Source organism: Solea solea, chromosome 11 (genome assembly GCF_958295425.1).
Source record: "Solea solea chromosome 11, fSolSol10.1, whole genome shotgun sequence".
Taxonomy (NCBI): domain Eukaryota; kingdom Metazoa; phylum Chordata; class Actinopteri; order Pleuronectiformes; family Soleidae; genus Solea; species Solea solea.
The window spans coordinates 18,997,443-19,021,044 of NC_081144.1; the positions used below are offsets into that span (position 1 = coordinate 18,997,443).

The 23,602-nt window shown below is 40.0% G+C and overlaps 2 protein-coding genes across 6 annotated transcripts; both read right to left on the reverse strand.

The window, feature by feature from the left end:
* Nucleotides 1-26: 26 nt before the first annotated feature.
* LOC131468981 (uncharacterized) lies at nt 27-8,852 on the reverse strand. 2 transcript variants are annotated; one of them, XM_058643733.1, is made up of 11 exons: nt 8,274-8,852; nt 5,127-5,271; nt 3,851-3,997; nt 3,574-3,660; nt 3,047-3,137; nt 2,809-2,945; nt 2,582-2,728; nt 1,186-1,272; nt 921-996; nt 729-805; nt 27-497 (listed from the first exon to the last, which is right to left on the reverse strand). In XM_058643733.1, the coding sequence occupies exons 1-11, from the start codon at nt 8,369-8,371 to the stop codon at nt 366-368; spliced, it is 1,224 nt and encodes a 407-aa protein (XP_058499716.1). In that variant the 5' UTR covers nt 8,372-8,852; the 3' UTR covers nt 27-365. The 2 variants fall into 2 exon arrangements, with proteins under 2 accessions (XP_058499716.1, XP_058499717.1); XM_058643734.1 differs by having other exon boundaries at nt 5,148-5,271; nt 8,274-8,851.
* Nucleotides 8,853-10,529: 1,677 nt separating this feature from the next.
* ttll10 (tubulin tyrosine ligase-like family, member 10) lies at nt 10,530-23,492 on the reverse strand. Of its 4 annotated transcripts, none has more exons than XM_058641838.1 (12): nt 18,940-23,492; nt 17,786-18,048; nt 17,501-17,636; nt 17,184-17,302; nt 16,797-16,917; nt 15,981-16,054; nt 14,533-14,719; nt 13,870-14,041; nt 12,858-12,998; nt 11,696-11,812; nt 11,525-11,618; nt 10,530-11,313 (listed from the first exon to the last, which is right to left on the reverse strand). In XM_058641838.1, exons 2-12 carry the CDS (start codon nt 17,997-17,999, stop codon nt 10,691-10,693), a joined length of 1,998 nt encoding a protein of 665 aa, XP_058497821.1. In that variant the 5' UTR covers nt 18,000-18,048; nt 18,940-23,492; the 3' UTR covers nt 10,530-10,690. The 4 variants fall into 4 exon arrangements, with proteins under 4 accessions (XP_058497821.1, XP_058497820.1, XP_058497819.1 ...); XM_058641837.1 differs by having other exon boundaries at nt 17,786-18,180; XM_058641836.1 differs by lacking the exon at nt 18,940-23,492 and having other exon boundaries at nt 17,786-18,240.
* Nucleotides 23,493-23,602: the final 110 nt, after the last annotated feature.

Consider the following 23,602-nt stretch of genomic DNA (forward strand, 5'->3'; position numbering starts at 1 on the left):
AATGACTTTTAACAAAGTATCCTGGACATTCTTAAACAGTTTATTCTGAAAAAGTAAACCGTTATGACAACGTCAAACATCTACAGCTCTAACATTTCTTCAGCTGCTCCTAATCCAGGCAAACTCGTTCCCGTTTGTCCCCACGTGAAGGAGAATGATAAACGTCTTTTTGTCCCCTCTGAGGAGACATCATCCACAGGTATCGAAACAAAAAAAAAACCTCAAGCACATTTCTGAACATTTTCACCATTGTATGAATATGTGAACATAGTGTGTGGCGCAGTGAAATGTAAATGTATGTACATGCTATCTACAAAGTTAGATTTGTATTTGTCATTACAGCGAAAACCCAAGCACAGTGTGAGTCAGCTGCGTCCGTTGATGTGACATTGGTCAGCACTTATCATCGGCTCCTGGGACTCTTTCCTGCTCCTGTGCAGCTTTGGCAGGATTGGAGGTGGAGCCGGACTCACAGTGACGTGACTGCTCCTGTCAGGCTGCAGGTCACAACATTTAAATCAAATGAAAGTTAAATCACACCTCAGCATCCATGGATGTACAGTATCTTCAAACACAAACCTTACAAAGTATATTCTCCCGAGTGACATGATCTCAAACTAGTTTGAACCCTTTTTGGCACCATTCATCAAATTCTGTGCTTCTGCTGCTCCCAAGTGGTGAAAAACAATATGGTTTTAAATATGAGATATAATATTGTAGATTCTAACCTGCTGTAAATGAAACATCCAGTTCTGATAATCGTCTAAGCACAAACATGAAACCTGCAGTGGCTCCACCAGCTCACCTGTAAACAACACAGAGACGATATGAGACCACCGTATTACTCGCTGTGTAATCTCTATTCATCTGTCGCACAAAAACAAAGTATTGACATCACACATAAGCGCAGTTCACTGTACCCATCAGCTCAAACTGCAGCCGTCCAGGCAAAGCTGAGCGCTCCACTGCTCTGATGCTGTGTCGGGGCAGCCGGCCCTGTTAGAGAGGACACAGTACACGCTGAAGCTGAATTGTTGTCATTTACTGATGTTTCAGGGGAAAATATCGACACAGACACTAAATGTGCAAACCTGTGTAATGACTAGGACACGTAGTTATGCCACAGTGAAGGAGAAAGTGTGAGGATGGAGTTTTTGTCTAGTTTTGAGTCATTTTACACTATACCTCATATGTCATATTCACTCGATTGTTGTCAACTGACAGCAGCAGCACGTCTTCAGGGAAGAGAACCATCAGTCTTTCCTGGCAACCCTGAGAGAACAAGTCAACTGTAATCATAATAACAACAACAACAACCACAACAATAATAATAATTATAATAATAATAAACAAGGCAAGGCAGGGCAGGACAAGATGATTTAGTTAAGGTAAGGTAAAGTAAGGTAAGGTAAGATAGGATAAATTAACACATACATATCGATACAAAGATGATTGAGTTAAGGTAAGGTAAAATAAGGTATGGTAGGATAAATGAACACATACAAATCAATACACAGGTGATTGAGGTAATGTAAAGTAAAATAAGGTAAGGTACGGTAAAGTAAAGTAAGGTAATGTAATTTAAGGTAAGGTAAGGTTAAATGAACACATATAGATTGATACACAGATGATTTAGTTAAGGTAAGATAAGGTAAGGTAAGATAGGATAAATTAACACATACATATCGATACAAAGATGATTGCGTTAAAATGGGAAAAATGGACTGCTTTTATCAAAACATCTGAGGACGCTACACACTAACAAGCAAAGTCACTGGACATTATATATAGGACTTTTAACTGAGGAGCCCCCTTGTTTTTGTCTGTGTTTTTGTTTTATTTTCTTATATGTTAATTGTCGCTTATACTGAAAATACTAAATAAAAAGTTAAAAAAAAAAAAAAGATGATTGCGTTAAGGTAAGGTAATGTAATTTAAGGTAAGGTAAGGTTAAATGAACACATATAATGATGAATCATAAATCATAACGGACACTTTAATAAACCTTTGTCCTGAAGGAACATCTGAATGTCACCGAGTAAAAAGTAAAAGAGACCCTAACAAATAACTGTTTTGCCATAAACTATTATAAATGTCTACATTATTATGTATTTAATTAAACGATTGCATGTCCATTTCACGTCAGTAAGTTTCCCTGAACAAATGAGAGTGCAGGTCAGTTTGAAAAGTTGACGCCTTCATTTCTTCAGAAGTGTTTTTATAGCACACAACATAAATATCCACACTTCAACAATGTTTTTTGAGATAAAATCTCATTTCGACAGAAAGGAACATGTGGGGGATGTGGTTCAGGTTTTCAGATTAAAAAGAGCTGACTTTGCAGTTACTTTCTAAATGATTACATGTATGTTAGTTCATGTCAGCAGCTTTCATTCTCTCATTCGCTCTTCATACACATCTTTAAATAGAGTGGAACATCTGTTTAGTTTAATGCTCTTTCAAAAATGTACCAAACAATAAAACTGGTAGTGAAACGTGGAGAATCAAATCACATAATTATTATTATTACAACATTATATTAGTCTAGTTTATTATTACAGAGTGAGAGAGTATTGATTACCTGTCTGTGTGAGTTGATGACATTGACGACTGATATGTACTCAGGCTGACCCATGTGCTGCACAGGTGAGCCTTCCCACTGCCATATCGGAGCTTTCACCAAGTATTTCAGTAGCTCTTCTCTTTTCCAGCGCACATCGCACGGTAACTAAGGGAGAAATCATTTATGAACTCCAGCTTACACAGACACAAGTTTTCTGAGGTGCATTTAAAACGTGAACTTATTACCAGATAGGAGAGAGAGCAGTGAGAGGGACTCATGGGTTGTGCTGTTGCCTCGTGTCTCCTGTCTTCAATTTGCTGCACCCACGTGTGTAAAGCTGCAGCACTGTCACATATAAACACTTTGGAATCCACCATTGGTCCTGGATGAACAACAAGGAACAACATCATGTACATGAACACACTCAGCTTCTTTTCTAACGTGATGCCATGTTATGGCTGATTTTCCCGCGGCCTCACTCACCGCTGATCTCAAACACGTGTGGTGACGACGGAGACATGTCAGGGTCCAGGGACACGGTTTGGACGTTGAGTCCAGAAAGAGGAAGGACGCCCTGCATGATGAGATGAGATACAGATAAAAAAAAAAGGAAAATAGGACTAATTATAATTATTGCTTGTCATTGTGCAGCAACTTCCTCCTGATCAACTGCTCTGTGTCTGTCACTTCCTGTCACATGTCCTGTCATAACCTTCACGTTTGTCTTGTACTTACAGGTCACCAAGATTTCAAGCTTTCTGAAACGACCACTCTAGGTTTCAGTATCTCACTACCTCACTCACCGCTCAGAGAACCAGGGTTAACTCCTTAACTTAAACCCCACCATCTTTAAAAAGTGGGTCGCTGAAGGAAAAGGTTTGGAAACACTATTGATGTTTGTACCTGTAGCCTGTGAAATCAGCTTTATAATATCTGCTGTAGCTCTGGAGGCTTTTTACCCATTGTGATAAATAAATGAATAGAATAGAATAGAATAGAATAGAATTTACCCCATAAATGAAGTCTTGTTGAGTGTGGTCGAGAGAGAGGATCAGTAGGTGAAAGGAGAACAACACGAGGAAGTGTTCGCTGGTTTCCTGCAGAAACAGAGTTTCATGGTGTAAAGTAGCTCATGATTTTAAACAATAACATTTTAAACACATTTTTCTTTCTGCGTAAAAGACAACACGACTCATTAATGTTAGAGTTGGACTTTGGTTCATTTAAACCTGAGTGAATGATGAGTGGGTGGAGCCCGATGAGGATTCCCAGCTGACTCCATGTTACCTGTGTGTATCTGTTGTAGAGAGACACCAGGGACGAGTGGATCACCTCTCCATACGTGTGTGCAGGCTGACCCTCCCAGCTCCTGATTGGCTTCTGAGAGTAAATCCTCTTGTGCAGCTCGTCTCTGCTCTTGCCCCACAGCGCCATCTATAGACACTAAACTGTATCAGCGCATTCAGTTCAATTTAAATAACTTTATTTCTCCATAAAGGAACGTTAAAGATTAAAGGAGACAGCACGAGTGCATGTAATAATCCAATTACATCAATATGAGACATACATAATACCATTTAAATGATTATTCACTAGAAGGATGACTTTTAAATACAAACAAAAGTTCATGACAGAGGCAACAAACAACAAAAAGCATACCAATTTACACACTGCTGTATAAAATGTATTAGCTAAGTCCTAAAAACTAATGTAGGATGTACCATGAGCAGGTCTGATGGATGTTAGCACAAATGTTACTGAGGGATCCAAACCAGGCTGAAGGTGACAGATTCGTATATTTATAGGAAGGTGAGTTGTTAAATATTGTTATCATTTATTTTGTGTCTTTTTGACACTTAAAGCTTTCTAAACTTTTGTTCTTACATATTACCACCTTATTACCACCTTCTATGTCCAGTCCACATCATGATGAGACATCATTACGCTGTACATGTAATGTGTGTTTTTCAGCTGCAGCTGTGGGTGTTTGAGCAGAAAGTCACATAAATTAATAAAGGTTAGAGGTGAACTGTATTGGATTTAGCAACATCTATTAGTAAAGTTCACCTCACCCTTCCCCTCAAAGCAATACGATAGCCCCAATTTATTATTTAATTGTTTATTTTGTCCATTAAAGACATGGTGGTCCAAAATGTTCTATCCATGTTCTGCCATTTAGCTGATTTGGTGAAATCGTTTCACCTAAATCTTTCACACTGGACCTAACAGACGCTCCATACTCAAACATTTTAAATGGACAAATCTCCAGGTTTCTGCTCATGGCAGTGTCTCCTCCCTCCGTTGTTTCCTGTAAAATTTGAATCATACCAAAGAGGGCATCTCTCAGTTTTGTCATGGAAATTCCCACTCAGTGTGTTTTCAGAGTGTGTCTGACCTCGACACAAATATCTGCACTGAGTGGAAACTGTTGTTGTGCACTCACCACACTCTAGTTTTTTTGGGGGGGTGTGAAAAAACAGAATGTTGTGTGAGAAGTTGTTCTAGTCTAATCTAGTTTCTGACTAAAGTTTCTACCACTGTCACTGCCCTGCACATCACACACCACAGACACAGACATGGGGACCTCTTTCTCCAGGCGTCGCACTGTAGGCTGCCGCGGTTGAGGTGGATGTGGCAGTGGCGGCTGCTGCTCGTCACTGCTGCTCCTCACTGACAGCTGAAGCCTGGTTTCCCCCAGACTCCACACACTGAAACAACACACACACACACACACACACACACACGCATGCATCAGAACATTTTCTCAGACACCAACAAAATCACTCAGAGACACAGACCTCTGCTAAACCCAAAACACTGTGTCACCTGCATTTTATGTATTTGCAGGTATTTGCTTACTTGGCCATCACAACAAAATTCAAATTGATTCATCAAAAACTGTAGACAGGAAGTTGCTAAAAGCAGGACACACAATATAACACAACGTTCTTGGTGGAGGTAATGAACATTCAAACCCCAGCGTGGAACTTCCTGAGGACAAAACACTGCCAGCACATGACATATAGTATAGCTTCAGTTGCTGTAATACAGTGTGAATATTAAAGGAAAGGAAATCATTTGTATTGTCATTACAGAACCGAAATTGCACAACGTAATTTGGAGGTCAGAGCTGCTGTGACTTAGCGCGTAACCACTAGGGACCAACCTAACTGAATGTGTCTAACATGTTTTGATGGTGGTAGGAAACCAGAGGAAAGCCACGCAGAGAACATGCATACTCCAAACAGACCGGGAATCAAACCCAGTACCTTCCTGCTGTGAGGCAGCAGTTACTTTCTAACCACTACTAACCACACAGCCACCGTGCAAGGCTTTGTTTTACTGGACGTGCTGTCCGTGATGTAGCAACCACACTGAGAGCAGATGCAGTTTGATGATGATTCTGAAATTTTTTTTAAGTGACCTCAAACAGAATTACTCTTGGTTACAGTGCCCTAATCACCTGGTAAACTGTTTCACATTATAAAATCCCACACTATTACCGATGAACTCAACTTATTACTGGTATAGAGCAGTAATAACAGTTTGAATCGGATACTTTCTAGTTAAAAAACACAGTTAATTCCTGAGCAAGTATGAAATTGTTGTGGTAGAAGTTGAGGAATTACATAAATACTTACCTGGCAACAACAGTTGACTCTGGCAGTTTGAGTCACTGATGACTCATATGTAAATGTTTTTTATTCATTTAGTTTTGCCGTCCAGGACTTAATCACCCGACACAGATGTTTATATTGACATGTAAGGGAGTGAAGAGCAAACATTTTATAGATATCTTGCTTAATGTTTAGGTAATAATAAAAATAATGAGCACACTATTGTACTCAAACATTATACAACATTGTGTTGCTTTAAAGTGCATGATGTGTTTGGCACTGTTGTCTAGACACACATGACTCAGGCTGACTCAGTGAGCGTCAAAGGAAATAAAACTAAGGCGATGGGACAATTTTAATTACTTGTCCTGACCCCCACCCGCAACCCCACAGCCCCAGCAGCAGCCAGACATAATCTGCTTACAGTAGTCACGGCAGAGACAGACACCTGCTGACCTTTTACCACCACCAGCTCGTAGTCAATATCTCCTGCAAACACACGCTTTGTCCCAGTTTTCCCAATTTCAAATGCTTCAGTGGACTTCCACATACACAGGAAAAGAGACCGTGTATGTCCCGCAGTGCAGTGCACACATTTTGGGAAATCAGGAGATCTTGCAAAAATCAACATGTTAGGTTTTGATTCTAGGGCTATTATTGAACTGGATTTCTGGTTGAGTCATTTGTGAGGTGACTCTAAGCAAATTCTCCTTTGGACGGACATCTTCCTGTTTCACTGTGGAACACTTAACACACAGGACTCACAGTGAATCATGACTGGACTCATTTTACACTCTGCCTTAAGCAGAGAAATAAAAGTTATTGTGAAATAAAGTTGTGTTATTACTTGAATTAAATTGAATTAATTAAAAGAAAGTAAAACAAAAGGTCTTTGTCTTCTGGAAGATTTTAGCAGCAGCCGGATATCTTACTTTATCTTTGTCGTTAAAATGACATAATGACAGTTTAACATAAACTTTGTTTAGATTTTATTTCGCTTGTTACCTGGAGGAAACCTGGGAGGGAAAAACACCTGTTATTATCTTTAATGTATACAGGATATTCAATGAGGAAAGTGGTAGCTGCCATTTATTGTTATTATTATTATCATTATTGCTATTATGATTTTATTTTATTATGTATTTATTGTTTGTTTCCTGTTTTCTGTTTATCTGTTTTTGCACACTAACAATAACAAAATAATTTTGCATGTACTGTACATGTCAGAGCTACACTACACATGATCAAATGTACATCTCCGTGTGAGTGAGTGTGTGTCTTCAGTTAGTAAAATATTAAACACACACATATGGACCTGCATGTACGTGCACTTGTGATTAGCCTCTGCTAATCCCCCAATCTGAGAACAAGCGGGGATTTATCCTGCACTGACTCTGTATTAAACCCCTTCATTGTCTTATAATAATCTGCTAATCACATCAGTGCAGCATCACAGAGTCCCCGAGTTCATGTTGACTAAATAGGAGCCAATTATTGCCTGTCTTCTTATTGTGCTGATGCTGATGGGTGGAAATCACACGGACGTCGCCTGTTGTTCTGCAGGTGTTTTCATGATAGTGTGAGCGGTTTATCACTGAACCATTGAACCTGGAGCTGCTTTTCTCTCACAAAGCACATCCTGTGTCAGTGTGTGTGTGTGTGTGAACAAAACAAGCAGCCTCCCGGTGTCACTGACTGCTCTGCAGCTTTGTGAAAGGTTCCACAGACAGACAGGAGGCTGTTTTACATTTCCAGCTCCAAACTGTAACACAACACATGCCAGAGAACACCACAGTGGTTTAAAGCTCTGTTCATCTCAGGCTGTCACCGCTTCCTCCTCCACATCTCACACACACACACACACACACACACACACGTACACAAACCACTTTTTAACAAACAAAATACATACTCTCTCTAAAGCTATGATAATGAGCCCAGGAAAGAGTCACATTTATATTTCTTTATAGTTTTCTTTCTTTTTTTCTCTTGTAACACTTCATGACAATGTACAGTAATTTTTTTCTGACAGCACTTTCTATTTGAACCGCTTTTCTTGAGCTTTGCACACATTTGTTGTATTTGTGTCTTACCCCAGGTTGTCTCCAGAGAGTTCCAGGAGCTCGATCTCATCAGGGCCCACCTCGTCCACTCCAGTATGCCTCTGGGTCACACTGCAGCATCCCATCATGGACGAGGAGTCTGTCCCTCTCAGCCTTGCCTCAGCTTCTAGTCCACACACTGAGCACCATCTGCCCAGTCAGTCATCCCCACCATGTGTCTGTGTGTGTGTGTGTGTGTGTGTGTGTGTAGGTGAGAGAGAGAGAGAGAGAGAGCGCAACACTAAAACCAAAGCGATAACTTAAAACCAAAGGCTGGTTGGTCCAAAAGAGGACAGTGTGCAGTGGATAAGGCGAGGGAGAGGAGGGAGGAGGTGCTGTTAAGCTCTAGTTCCCCCTTCTCGTCAGCATGTAGTCTGTGTTTCCATAGAGCCCCGAGATCGAAGGACTGAAGAAAAAAGTGACAAGAAGTTTTTGTCACGTTGCAGTGTAGAAGTCGTTCCTTCCTTCCTGTCAGTTGGCCGTCTACACAGAGCTGAGCAGCTTCCTCACTTTGGTAATTTACACTCAAACAGGGAACGCACTGATGATGACATACAAAGAAAGACAAGAGAAATCAGACTGTCCTAATGACAGGATCAAAATATCACACCTCCTCTCGTTGACTGTGTCAGACTCTGGTGCTCTTTGTTGAGAAACATGGATGAAGCAAGCTTCCTGTTGGGAAAGATGGAAGGATGCCTGCCTGTGTTTATAGACACAGAGCCTGGATGTGGACGGATAATTATGAGTTATGAAACGCAGAGGTGAAGAGCTGCAGTCAGAACAACAAGACACAACAACGGCAGAGTGGAGCCTTGAGTTGATCTTCCTGGTTAGAATTAGATGGTGGGAGGCTTTGCAGTCATGTCTGAGTCTTTCTCTCTTTCCACATGGCAGGAGTTGTTCTGCATCTGTGTGGTGATGCAACTTCATGCAACATGTCCGATGGATACATTCTTTTGGATTTGACACTTGCTGTTGTTTTGAAAATGTCATTTGTTTGTTTAAAGATCTAGTCTGTAACATTTAGAAGGCAGAAAGATGGCAGAAAGTGAATATACGTTATTACACTACATAACACTACACTATGTTACACTACATTACACTTCATTACACTACGTTACACTACACTACGTTACACTACACTAGGTTACACTACATTACACTACACTACGTTACACTACACTACACTACATTACATTACATTACATTATACTACATTACACTGCACTGCATTACACTACACAACATTACATTACACTACACTACATTACACTACACTACGTTACACTACACTACATTACACTACACTACACTACACTACATTACACTACACTACACTACACTACATTATACTACACTACATTACACTACACTACACTACATTACACTACACTACACTACACTACACTACACTACACTACACTACATTACACTACACTACAATACACCACACTACACTACACTACGTTACACTGCACTACACTACACTACATTACACCACACTACGTTACACTACATTACACTACACTACACTACATTACGTTACACTGCACTACACTACACTACATTTCACTACATTACACTACACTACGTTACACTACATTACACTACACTACACTACATTACATTACACTACACTACACTACGTTACACTACATTACACCACACTACATTACACCACACTACGTTACACTACATTACACTACACTACACTACATTACGTTACACTGCACTACACTACACTACATTTCACTACATTACACTACACTACGTTACACTACATTACACTACACTACACTACATTACATTACACTACACTACACTACACTACGTTACACTACATTACACCACACTACATTACACCACACTACGTTACACTACATTACACTACACTACACTACATTACGTTACACTGCACTACACTACACTACATTTCACTACATTACACTACACTACGTTACACTACATTACACTACACTACACTACACTACATTACATTACACTACACTACGTTACACTACATTACACCACACTACATTACACTACACTACACTACATTACACTACACTACATTACATTACACTACACTACATTACACTATCACATTTTGAAGTTTATTAGACAAAAATGAAAAACAACATCCTTGTTAGTTTGCAAAGGCCACTGTACTTCCTGGAGCAGAGAGTGTTGTTTCCTTTAACAAAAACCCAATTTAAACTGAAGTATAAGTTGCTCTTTATTATTTACAAACGTATTTGTCACTTCTTATCAACACTAAGGAGATAAATAGATTCTTTATTGTCATGTTAGACATGGATTGTGTTGGCATTTCTTTAAGAATAATGCAGTACCAGGTGTCTGACATGTCGATTTATTTTTAGACCACAGATGTTTGTGTACTTTCATCACAGTTCCACTTCTCTTTCATTCGCTAAACTCTTTGTCTCCTCTCTGAAGTCCTGATCAGCAGGATCCTCACACACAGGAAGTCCTGTCTGCAGAGAGCCACAGACAGAGATCCCCTTCCTCAGCTGTGAAGATGATGACAGCGCCATGATGACCCGTGTCTTTGGATGCTTCATGTCCCCTGCAGACTTCAAATGGTGATGCACAGTACATTTGCTCAGCTGTAGTTGGACCCGCGGCCTGTGGCTCTTGCTCCTGACAGTCTGCCGGATGTTGATGGGTCTCTGTACTGGTGATGAGTTTAGAAAGAGCACTGAAGAGGAGGAGTTTGGATGGTGGCCAGTCTTTGAACTCATCTGTGCTTCATCACCACTCACTGACACATTCAAACAGTCATCATCTAACGCATCAATTACTGACTTGCACCTTCTGGCTTTAGTCTTTTTTAGTGTCTTGTTTGTGGTTTTACAAAGTAATTCACTGCTGGTTTTGTTCTTGTTGCAGGTCAGTGCTGAATCGTAAGGAAAATTTCCATTGTAGAGCAGAACAAAGTCTCTCTGATTGGCCAAAGGGAAGATTCTCTGCCTGAGACGACGCTTGTTGAAGATCTCCAGAGTCAAATCTAGAAAAGAGGACAAAACAGTAAGAGCACTTGTGCATTTAGTGTGATGTCACACTGAAGATGTCACACATCTGTCACACATCTTCACATGAGTGTGAAGATGTGATGACTTGTCAGAGACTCACACACTCACAGAAACATGAATATCTGCTACATTTGAGCTTCTGGCTTGTTTAATGTAATACATAAAAACAATGAGGTCAGAGCTCACCAAGAGTCTCCACCACAGTTTGAGGTATCACCTGCTTCAGCACCTCACAGTTTGTATGCAGAGCTGGATTACAGTTCATTTCCAACAGCCACACCTATTTTGAACCACATGAAGACACCATTAATCCTTAATACACATGAACCATCCAGACATTATTTACTAACTACTCACCTTGAAGTCCTCATCGACCATGAAGTCGCAGCCAATCAAGTCAAAGAAGCCCAGTCGGCAGTCTAATTTGGATTTGACTGCCAAGAAACACTGCGTCATAATGCGCTGCATTCGCTTCTGAAGCATGGAATTTTTTAAAAAAAAGAAAAAAAAGTTAGCTAATCCACTGCTTCAAAATGAAGACAAATAATCCATTTGATAATGTCTTCACACAGGAGTGTCTTTGTGTTGAGATAATGTAAACGCTGCATTCATTATTCTGTTGGCCACTTGGGGGCAGCAGAACAAACTGTAAACCAAAGGTATTGTCTGGACTTTCACTTAGCTCTGTTTAAGTCTCCATTAGCTGGTAAAGAGGTAAATATTTCAGCTTTCTTTTGGTGTATTTTTTTACTGGCATTGAAGTTCATAAAGTTGCAGTATTTTTCTATTTCTTTAAAAAAAAACAAAAAAAACTTTTATTAATTTCGGCAAGTTTCTCCCTAATATGACTTAAACTCATTCGAACATTAGTTTGCTGTCCAGCATCAAGATTATGCAACTGGATGGCATCTTTTATGAGACCCTCTTTGTTCGGGGTGTGTCATCTTCAAGCCCAACAAATACGCAGGTGATGCCACACACTAAAGCTCAGTGTATTATGTCTAAGTACAACGAGCCCTTAAGACTTTGAAAAGTTGTGCATTATCCTTTTTCATAAGTGTATCGAGGCAAAGAGTCACGATGTACATGTCGTTATGGAATCTGTTTACATTGTAACCCACAGTGACTGAGTGAATGCTCATGTGGAGCACAGCAGAGGGGAACAGAGGAAACAGTTTGTCTCACATCAGTCTTTCTGCACAAACAACTCTCAGTTTGACCTTGTGGCACAACAACAGCAGCAGGTCTGTATCGTTATATTATTATATATGTTTGCTATACTATATGGAATATGGATATAAAACTAACACCAAACAAAAGAGAAAGAGTGATATATCATTTGAGTAAAAAGATGATGTATCCCAGACAAAGATGAGATCACCCAAATTTAACCACAATCACACTTGGCTGCAAGCAGCAACAACCATCATTAAAATGCTAATTGGTCCCTGAGAGCTACAGCACACACACACACACACACACACACAGCAGCAGCAGCAGCAGCAAAAGCAGAACTCACTGCAAAGACACCCAGCACCCAGTCCCTGGGCAGAGCCTTAGCAACCTGAAACCGCTCATTGACGTAGGTGTTGAAGTTCTCCATGGAACACACAGTGTCCTCCTTCAGCTCACTGTACAGGGGGTTCTTCTTCTGCATGTACTGGAGACGGACAGCAGGGGGACCAGAGACACACAGCAGTCAGAAAGACAGAGAGATGGAGTGTAGCTCTGCAAACAGTTGATTTATTAAACCTCACTGCATATATATGAAGATACAAGATGTTTATTGTCATATGCACAGTAACAACAGTCAAATAAAATTCTTAATTGGGCAATCTCCCTCTAAACAAACTAATTCAACATTTGCATTAACCCTTAGTGCTCACGCGACACAGCGCTGTGCTACAGCTGCACCCATGGTAATAATACACAGCTAATGGAACAAAACAGCCAAACTGCTCTGTGTTCTAAGGTTTAATAACCTTTATAAAACTTTTAATCTTAAAATGTAAAGTGAAAAAAGTAAGGAAAGCGCCGTGAAAAGGGAAGTGACAAAATATCTTTAGATAAAAACTTTTATTTGGATTTATTCAGTATAATTACTTTTTTTTTGCAGCAGTTTATTATGTCCCTCAATATATTAGTTATCATATCATCTTATTTTTAATGCAATTTCCACCTTATTCATGTGCAATTTCCAGCTTGGTAAAAATAAAGGTAAACATATGGTATATATATAAGATACATTATTACAGTAACACCAAGTTATTTCCACAGTCATAGCTTGGTAATTGAAATTCATGAAGATACATATTACTCAGAGATTACTATAGAAATACAATGGTATTACTATAATAAATAATTGCTATATTATTACAGACTGAATTGTAAAGTGTCACCCTTTAACTTCCAGATTTTCATAATAATAATATATTATAATAATACAATAATAACTGGATCTAAAATCAACGCAGGTCACATGGAATTTCTTGGTCTACACGTTGAGCAGGTGTTTGTGTGCATGGATGTACCTGATTGGTCAGGTGGGCAGACAGATTGTCGGACTTAGGGTCGTAGAGGTCACAGGTCAGTCGCACATAACCATGGTGAAAGAAGACCATGAACGGTGCAGTGCAGGCGATAAGCATGTAAGAGCGGACATCAAACTTCTTCCCTTTCAGGAGAAGCGGGCTCTGAATGTAACTGAGGGCAAAAGGGGACTTTTCTTTTTACCTTCAAGACAACAGGAAGTAAAAACCAAATGTATTTGACGACATGTGCCACGAGTTCACTGTGATTTTGGAACTATTTTCCTCTTAGTGCATTGGCTCATGGAACAAAATGCAGCACATTCTTAAATTTAGATATACTCTTCTTCTCCATTTTTTAAATTTGAAATTCACCCTCCAGTTGAACCTTTTTCATATAAATGTAATTTATCTTTTATCTTTGTAATTTATCTTTGGATTACAAACCTGAATTCTTAATGTATTTTAATGTCTTTGTCTATCTGTGTATTCACTCAATATCTTTGTAAATGATTTGAAAAATATTCAGTACACATTTATCCTTTTATTATAATTTATGCTAAGGAGCAAATGTCATGGTTGCAGTTTTGGTCATTTGCAAGTTTGTTACTAAAGCTTAAATGGTTGTGACATGATATTTATTTGTAATGTCGTGTGTTCACTCACTGCTGGACAATGCGAGCCTGGCGTTGGCAGTGTTGCATCCTCCTGTTGGCCTGGTTTTCCTCCATGTTCTGCAGCTTCAGTCTGAACGCAGTTAAGTCCTCCTGGCTTTTCAGCAGAAAGATCCCTCTGCCCTGGTTCAGACCCGTGGGTTTACAGATCCACATGTGACTCTCGTTGTTTCTCACACCTGGTTACGGTCACACAGAGACACACCAGGTAAACGTTTGTCTAAGTTGAAACACGCAGTCCTTGTGAATGAGATGTTTTTCTGTTGTGTTTATGTTTGTTCCTGTTATTTTAAATTGTGTTGTATATTGATGGTAATATTATCTTTATTCTGTAAAGACTTTATTCTACCTCAGTATTTCATTTAAACACTGACCTTGACTTTGATGACCTTTACAACATGTTGGAGACTAGAAATAAACAAATAAAGCTTCGATCAACCTTTTAAAGACTATGCACCATAATCAATGAAAGTACCCGACCCCAGAATTATGTTTATTCAAAGGTCCTGTGAGAAAGAGTTACTGACATCTAATGGTGAGACAGAGGAGTCCACTCATCTTTCCCACACGAGAGAACTATGGTGGCCTTAAAAACCAGAAAAAGTTGTCTTTCTTCTTTGTTTGAGTTACATACTTTAACACCGCTGTTGAAACATGGCAGTGCTAAATGGCGGCCAGATTACATATAAAGCACTTATTCTGAGGCTACAGAAAAAAAAACAATAGATCATATACAAGCATACTTCTAGTATTATTCAATTTCTGCCAATAAGGTCTCACACACTGAACCTTTAACAACAGGTTAAAAGGATCACCGTTAGAAAATTGAGGCCAGTTTATTTTCTTTATTCTTCTTTCTAATAGTTTCTGTTTCTTATGACTTTTTTCCTTTCCCTCCTCTGAATCACCTGTCTGCCTTCCTCCTGTTTACTTAGTGATAACCATGTTTGTCATTTGCTGTGCACCACTTATTATAACGTCGTTTGTCTCAACTGCTTCAAACAATACAGAACCGTGTGAATTATTTCATCTCCAGACTGACTGACTATAAATGACTGAGTTAGAACATTAAAAAGCATGTCATGTGTTTGAGTTGTGGGGAGTGCTGCAGCAACTCTACACCCAGTTGCTTGTAAGCGTCTCTCGCTGTGATTGTGTCTCAGCCCTGCCCTCTGCTGACTCATTTCTATGGAAACAGCATGTTCCCCTGGTGATTTTATCAATGCCTTGTGGGAGGTGAAGTGCATTATTTTCCAGCGTCCCAACTTCTTGATTAAACAATCACCAAGGCAACTGTTGTCTTAACACCGCTGAGCACAAACATTTTCATCTTTCAATGTTGGATGCAAGACAGGTCACGTTTGACTGGAAGCCTGCAAACAAAACTCAGCCAGTGTTGTGTTGTTGTATCAGAATGGTGGTGCGTTATCGGCCCTTTACCAAAGAAAGCATCCCTCTCCTCCTTCACATCCATGCGGAAGGTGGTGGGAATGAAGTCCTCCATCTTCAGCCTCCTGTTACCAACAATGAGAAAGACCGATGTAGATATTCTTAGCTAGATGACACAAGACTAGGAATTTATTTTCGAACAGATTGAAAGGCAGAGGCTGCATAGGAGGTCCAAAACAAAACAAAAACTCTACAGTACAATATGTTTTGACAGAAAAATAATTTAAAGTGCGTTGAATTTCTTGTATATGGGCTAAAATATACAGTACCATTGCTACTAAGTATGATTAATTAGCTTTATCACAGACAAGACAACCACAAATTACATTTTCCAGGTTGCAAGTCAAAATATCTGTCTGTAATGATACATTTAGCTGAAAATTCTGATAAAAATCTATCAACAAAACTTAGTTTCAAATTCTGTTCACATTAAGATGCCAAAGAACACATTTTTGTATTTATCTAGTATAGGTTTTCCAACTGTTAAAAGTGTGCATTGATTAGCTTCCATAGTTACTTTGTAATTAACAAGTGAATGAGTTTATATCATTGTGATGTAAAGCCGAGACCTCATTCAGTGATTTGATTATGCAGTTTGACTGTGTTTAATAAATAATATCACAAGCTGATATGTGTTTTTTTTCACAGAGCCAACGCTCTATGTTCACGGTACCAGATGGTTGCTAAGAGATTTTCAGATTGAGAAGAAATAAACTGTTATATCTGTCTGCTTTTCATAAATACAGCCCGTCTGGATAAGAGATGAAAAGCAGACAAACACAGCAGAGACACAGCTGTCCACTTCACCTCAGCCCTCGGCCATGGTTGACTTTGCTGCTGACTCGCTCGTACTCTCGCAGACTGCTGAGAAGGCCAATCTTGGAGGTGAGCACCTTGTTGTTAGGAATCTGGTACATCAACTGTTCACCTGGAAGTAGCACATGAGGATTTTTAACTGTGAATGGAAGGCGATACACCTGTTTCTACCAAATGCAAAATGAAAGGAGATATCTAGAGGGATACGATACTGTACGGTACGGTACGATACGGTACGGTACGGTATGGTACAAAACAACTTTATTGTCAGTTATTCTGATTCTGAATCATCTGTTTGAGGGGAGAAGTTGGAATGAAACAGCCACCACATGTCTGAGCTACATCTACAGTGTGTAGTAAATGATTGTGTCTTGCTACCTTCTCTGAAGTTGCAGTAGTTGACTGGTGACTTAGTTTCACACCATTTGATTTTGAAATCCTCCCTGTGCTTGTTGTAAATCCTCCTCCACCCCTTGCTTTCAAGGTAACTGCTCACTCTGCAGGAAAGATTCCCAGCGTAAGTCAACGTACTTTAGTATAAGTATGATTGACTAACAGTAGAGGAAACAGGAAGGTCATGGAAAATTAAGACGTTTTTAAAGTAACATCAGTTTACTGCTTTTAAAATGTGCATCTTCGATAGAAAATCCTCACATATTATGATCAAGTTATTATTTCATATTTTTCATATCTACATTTCGGCCCCATTGGCTCCACCAAAGAAATAGAAAAGTCCTGGACCCCGCGGCTCATCTATATGTCGCTCTCTGTCCTTGGTCAACACACCCCTGGGAAAAGACCTGCGGAGATATTGCTTCACCACACACACACCTGTTACATACAGAAATCATGCATCAGTGCAGTCCTTCATACATTCACATAGAACACATGTACACATGTAATGTCAGAATATGGTTGTTCATACATACATGCTGTGTTAAAGGATCACTGAATCATCAACAATCACAAGTCACACTCACCTGACCCTCGGACTCGGCTCTCTTGGTTGACATTCATGTGGGAAATCCTCTTTCTATCTGCCAGAGTCTGGATCTCCTCTCTCTGGACCTGCTCCAGTACACATTCTGGTATCACACCCTGCGTGACACTGTGGTCAAGTGGCACCTCTTTTAGCACTTTGCTCTCTGAGGGCGTGTTGTTGTGGCGGGGAACCTCCACTTCCTCTTTCTCCATTCCTTCATCTTGTTTCTTCTCCAGCCTTGTGTCCTCTCCTTGGCCCTCACTGCAGGACTCAAATAACATGACCTCACATTAGCTGATAGCAGCTTATTGGCAATGGCCCGAAATGTTCCTCCATGGGAGGAAAGTTGGACCTTTTCTGTGAGGAAGGTGGGTTTTATTTTGTCAGAATATGCTAAAGATTGGTGATGACAAGAAAAAAAGAAAGGAAACATATTTAGCCTTCATAATTAGTACTGTATTTAATATATACATATATATATTATAATAATTTTGTTTATGAACACAAACGTATGATATGTTATAATCTGCCTCAGCTACACTTAATGTTTTATGTCCTGCTTAACATGAATTGTGTCTCTGTTAGCATGTTGCTAACATGCTTTGCTCTACTTAACTACAGCTTCTCAGAGAAGACTCCACTCAATAAGACTAGAGGCTCTAGTCTAATTGATTAACACATTCTTCTCACGTTGACACTCATTATTTTTGCATCAAACTTGAAAAAAAAAAATAATTCCACTGAGGCTCTTTCAAGATCAATTTGATATGATGTCATCTGACAAGGAAATTGGTATTTATTTAATGGTATTTATTCTTGTGCCACCAATCCAAACTTTGTGGTTTCCAGAGATGTGGTCTGTTCCCATAGCAACGACATCAGAGTGAAATGTCACAATCTTACAATCTGACAAGCTACACTTCACTGCCCACCTTAATGGTCTCTTTGTAACTAAGCTCACAGGCACCGTCCTCTGAAACCTCCAGACTGTATGTACACACACGTGTAGTTCAAACACAATCCAAGCCTTTTAAAAGATGCCACGTGAAGCTCATGTAGCATCTGCAAATAGATGGTGGTGTTATAGTCAACAGGAAACAGGAGTTGAAATATGATGTCTTTGTAGCTACATTTGGAAGCAAACTGTTTTACCTGCAACGCCGTCATCACACACATGAACATCCAGATAAACTCATCCACTCTTTTCCACCATGTGTGCTCAACCTTGTAGTCCAACTGCACGGCCCAGACAAACGGCAAACCAACAGACCGAGGGCCTGTGAATGAAAACACTTCTGTCTGTCTGCAGTTCAGTCTGTCGCGCTGCAAACCTACTAGACCGGAGTAAACAGTCGCCGGTAACTCAGGTAATGGGACCCTTAGCAACAGTTGCCACTTGTAGACTGAATTTTACAACAACAGCAACAGCTCAAGACAAACTAACGACTCAAGATAATGTTTCCCACACCCACCCCACCTCTAAATTTAGCGTCATTCAATATTAATTGCCCGTAAGCCTTTGTTGTGTGAACCCTATGGTAACATGAGCGCTGAGTGTCAATCAAAATGGATTTGCCAGTTTTCCATGGTATTGTATCCTGACACAATAGGTACAATGAAGAAATAATATTTTAGAAAGAAACCTTAAAAAAAATGTAATCTGACCCAATATGACAACCTTACAAACACTATTATTTATTATGATAACTGCAAAACACCCAAAGATGTGCAATAACTTTAAATTTAAAATTAAAGCCTGCAAATATTTTTTTACAAATGTTATTTTAACCTTTATGCGTTCGGCTGAATCTTTCCTTTACAGCAGACGTCCTCATTACTCATACTGTCTAGTGGCAAATCCAGTAGCAGCTATGCCGTTGAGCAACATAGTATTTGTGTGCTCGCATGGCAAATCCACTAATCACCCTCTGTCTCAGTGATTCCACTCAGGAGGAAACACCCAGGCACAGCCATGGTCGGTGTTGGCAATTATGCATAATCTCCCTTCTTCCTCCCACCAGCCTGATAATTGACAGGGGTGGGAGGCTCTAGACTGAGCAGCTATGCATCCATATAATTAGATATACAGTCTGCCAACCATACGCAACGAATGCATCTCAAAACCACGCCAACTGTACTTATATATAGACCAAGCCAGTGCAACTGACAACAACTCAGTGATACTTTTCTGTGTGGCACAGATACAGAGAAAATACTGCGGGTATCACACACCACTGCACCACAGCGTGTGTTATGACACATTTCACACATTTCACACATTTCACACAAGGAGGAAGCAGCAGTCACCAGACAATCTTGTTATTTTAGCCAACAGACAAGGCTGTAAAATGTCCCATTTACTGTCAGTGGCTGAGTGCAAAATGTCAGCAATGAGTGAGAGACAGACAGACACACAGACAGACAGACAGGGAGAGAGAGAGAGAGAGAGAGAGCTGCCGTGGCACCTCAGTTATTAGAGACAGGCTTCCCATATTTCTGTTTAACAGAGCTTTGTGTGGAGCCAGTGTCAACCACACCTTGATAAAACGCTGCCATCTGATAGACACACTATGCAAAGTGCTGCGTAGGTGGACAAAGAGAACAGGCTTGTTTTACAGCCCTGTCAACCTCATGGTTTACCATCTGCCAAGAGGCTGAGTCTGTGTGTCTGCGTGCATGTGTGTATGTGTGTGTGTCTGTGTCTCTCTTTGTGTATGAGTGAAAACCTGTAAATGAGTAAATGATTCAGTGCTAAAACGTTAATAACCCTACATCAATCTAGATATTGTAGTATGGGCCAAGAGTGTGTTATACTGGACCTTTCCCCTACTTTGCTTTGTCAATGAAAATGATTCAGTTCCCTCTGAAAGAACAGGTGTCAAGGTTTGTCTGCAAAAGTAGTTTTTGTTTCTTTAAATAAGTTTGCTTTAACATGTTTTATTGGAGGAAAAATATAATACATATAATCAATGATCTGGAAATGAAACGTGTGTGTGTGTGTGTGTGTTGCGTGTGTCTCGGGGCAGTGACACAATAAGGTTTGTGTGCTTTTGGAGACACTCCCATTCCCATGTCGTCTCAACTGCCGTCCACACCAGGAAGTGCTCAGCAATTACAGGGTTGCAGCCTGCAGCAATGGTGTCCCTGCACAACCCATTATTTAGAGGGATTCTCCTTGTCAATGTGTTATAGCGGAAGAAATGGAGTTAAGTTACAATGTAAAGAAAGGGTCATCTCAATAGGGTCTCTCTCTCTCTCTCCTGCTATTCATGATTTCCTTATAGAATTACACCAGTAAAGCAGAAGGGGCTGTTGAGATGGGGAGGTAACTTCATGTTCCCAGGGTCTTCATTCATTCAATCCCACTGCTGACAAATGCACGATAGATAAATTTCACCAGGACTAACTTCACCATGGGAAAATGGACTACACTAGGGTCTACATCCCTATTATAAATGCAAGCAACGTCTGTCTGTCTGACTGTTCATTGCATCACTGTCCAAGTGACTTGCCAAGAGTACCAGTGTGTGCGTGCTGACTTTGGCAGTGTTTGGATAAGAAATTAAAGCGACACAAAACAAAAAACACACAGTGCCCCACGTATTTGTTATGATTATTAAAAGGTCATTGTTTCAATATCTGTGTTGTAGTTTTTCATATGTTATACTATTTGACAAAGAAGTAAATGGAATGCTCTAAATGCAGACACATGGCCATGATACAGACAGCGGGCTCCTTCCTGGAAATTACGTCACTCAGGGAGTTGGTTCCACCCTCATCACCTGAGCTATGGAAAGCCACAGACGAAAACCGTTTCATACTAATGTGGAAAATGACGCACTGATATCACGGCAGCAAGGCAGAGCGTAAGAGTAGCACTGGGACAGATTCTCCAGGTCTGGCCTTAAAATACACCAACTGAAGAGAAGTGTGCTTGATGCAATAAGTACTGGGGCCAGTTCACTGATCACCACTTCACAAGTCAGTCAAGGAAAGCAGTTTTACTTACTCACAGTCTGTCTGCTGGAGGTGACCTGAGCTCCCCGCATTATGATACTGGTGATAAAAGACAAATCAGAATTTGACCCTTGCTGATTACCATACATAAAACTTTCTTACTCTTGTCCACTAACAGCTGCACAAACTCACAGGTGTGTGCTACAGTCCTACCAACCCAGAGTCTTCACCCTCTTAACCTGACAGTCCTCATTTCTAATAACAACACAAATGTCTGCTCAAGTCCAAATTACACCGGTAATACTAAAATAGAGTAGGGAAGAGTCATTCGCTCATTCATTCATTCATTCATTCATTCATTCATCTTCCATCACTTTATCCCCCACATGAGGGCCATGGGGGCGCTGGTGCCAATCCCAGCTGACATAGGGCAAAACGCTACACCCTTGTCAGATCACCAGTCCCTCACAGAGCCAGGCTGAAGAGTGTGCTATAAAAATAATAAAATATAAAATATCATACAAATTCACCTATTCATGGTGTTGTTGATAAATAGGAATTAAGTGGGGAATATTTCAGTGCCATGGGGCAGAAAATCAATGCAGGTTGCAGATGCACGTTTTATAAAATACTAGCAACATTAGCAATATTATTAGAAACATTATCACTGACATAAAGCATGTGTTTTTGATTAGTACTGCACTAATTATAGCTAACTTCTCTTTTCAGGATCCAAAAAAGAATGCGGAAACTTTACTGCATACAAGTCTACGAGCAGAGGTGGCCTGCAGATCTGGAGTAGCAGACATTTTCAGGGTAATAAACCAAACTCCCACCACTGTTACTGACTGGCCTGCCAACTCCACACACATGTGTTGTGATGTCTTTCTTTGCCAGTTTGTATCCGTCTATTTCTGTTTAAACACTGAACTGGCACGAGTTGACTGATTATATTGCAACTAAACCCTAAGTTGTGAATTGTTGCTTTAAAAGCCTTTTCACAAATATAGATATACAGATAAAGACTGTAGTTAACTTTCAATTTTAGTTGAAAACTGCAGCAGGATATTACCACATTCAACCCTATTTTCTGGTGCTATACGCTTATAAGTTGTATACTAACCTTTGAAGTTAAGGCTCAAGTAAATAGAATTGAATTAATTTAATTTAATATATTATGTATAGGTGTGCAATTTGAGTGTCTGACTGACCTCTGATCATGGAGTTGATCCTGGGTCAGGATGGGGCAAATGTTCCCTAAACTACAGAATCTGACAATGCTCTACAGTACGTGAGAGAGTGTGTGTGCGTGTGTGTGCGTGTGTGTTTGTCACCTTGACTATACTCTACATGTGTCACAGCCGTTTGATCTTTGTTGTGCTGCTGTTCCGCCCCAGTGTCAAACCTCAGCTCAGTGTGTGTAGCCGCCTCAGTCGTGCAGGAATCTGGTCTAACTGCACCAAGCATGCACAGACCAGTGCAGGAATCCTCAACAGGCTCAGTGCCACTCAGGAATGTGATTCAGTAGTGTTACATCACTAAGGGGGGATGTAACTAATTACACTTAACTCCTGTTACTATTTGAAGTGGATGTTTTATAATTTTACTCATATGTGTTTGAGGTTTTGAGTCTTTCTTTGTTGCGATGCGGAACCATGATCATCACAACCTGAGACCCACAGAAGCTCCCAGATTTATTTTTGGTGACACACAAGATAGTAAATACAAGAGAAAATATTTACTCTAGCAATTTCATAATATATTTCAAGTTTGTTTTTTTAATTAGAAAAGACTTATTCACTGCAATATTAACAAACAGGGAAAAAATGCCATACAAATGCCTGCAACGTAAAATAAG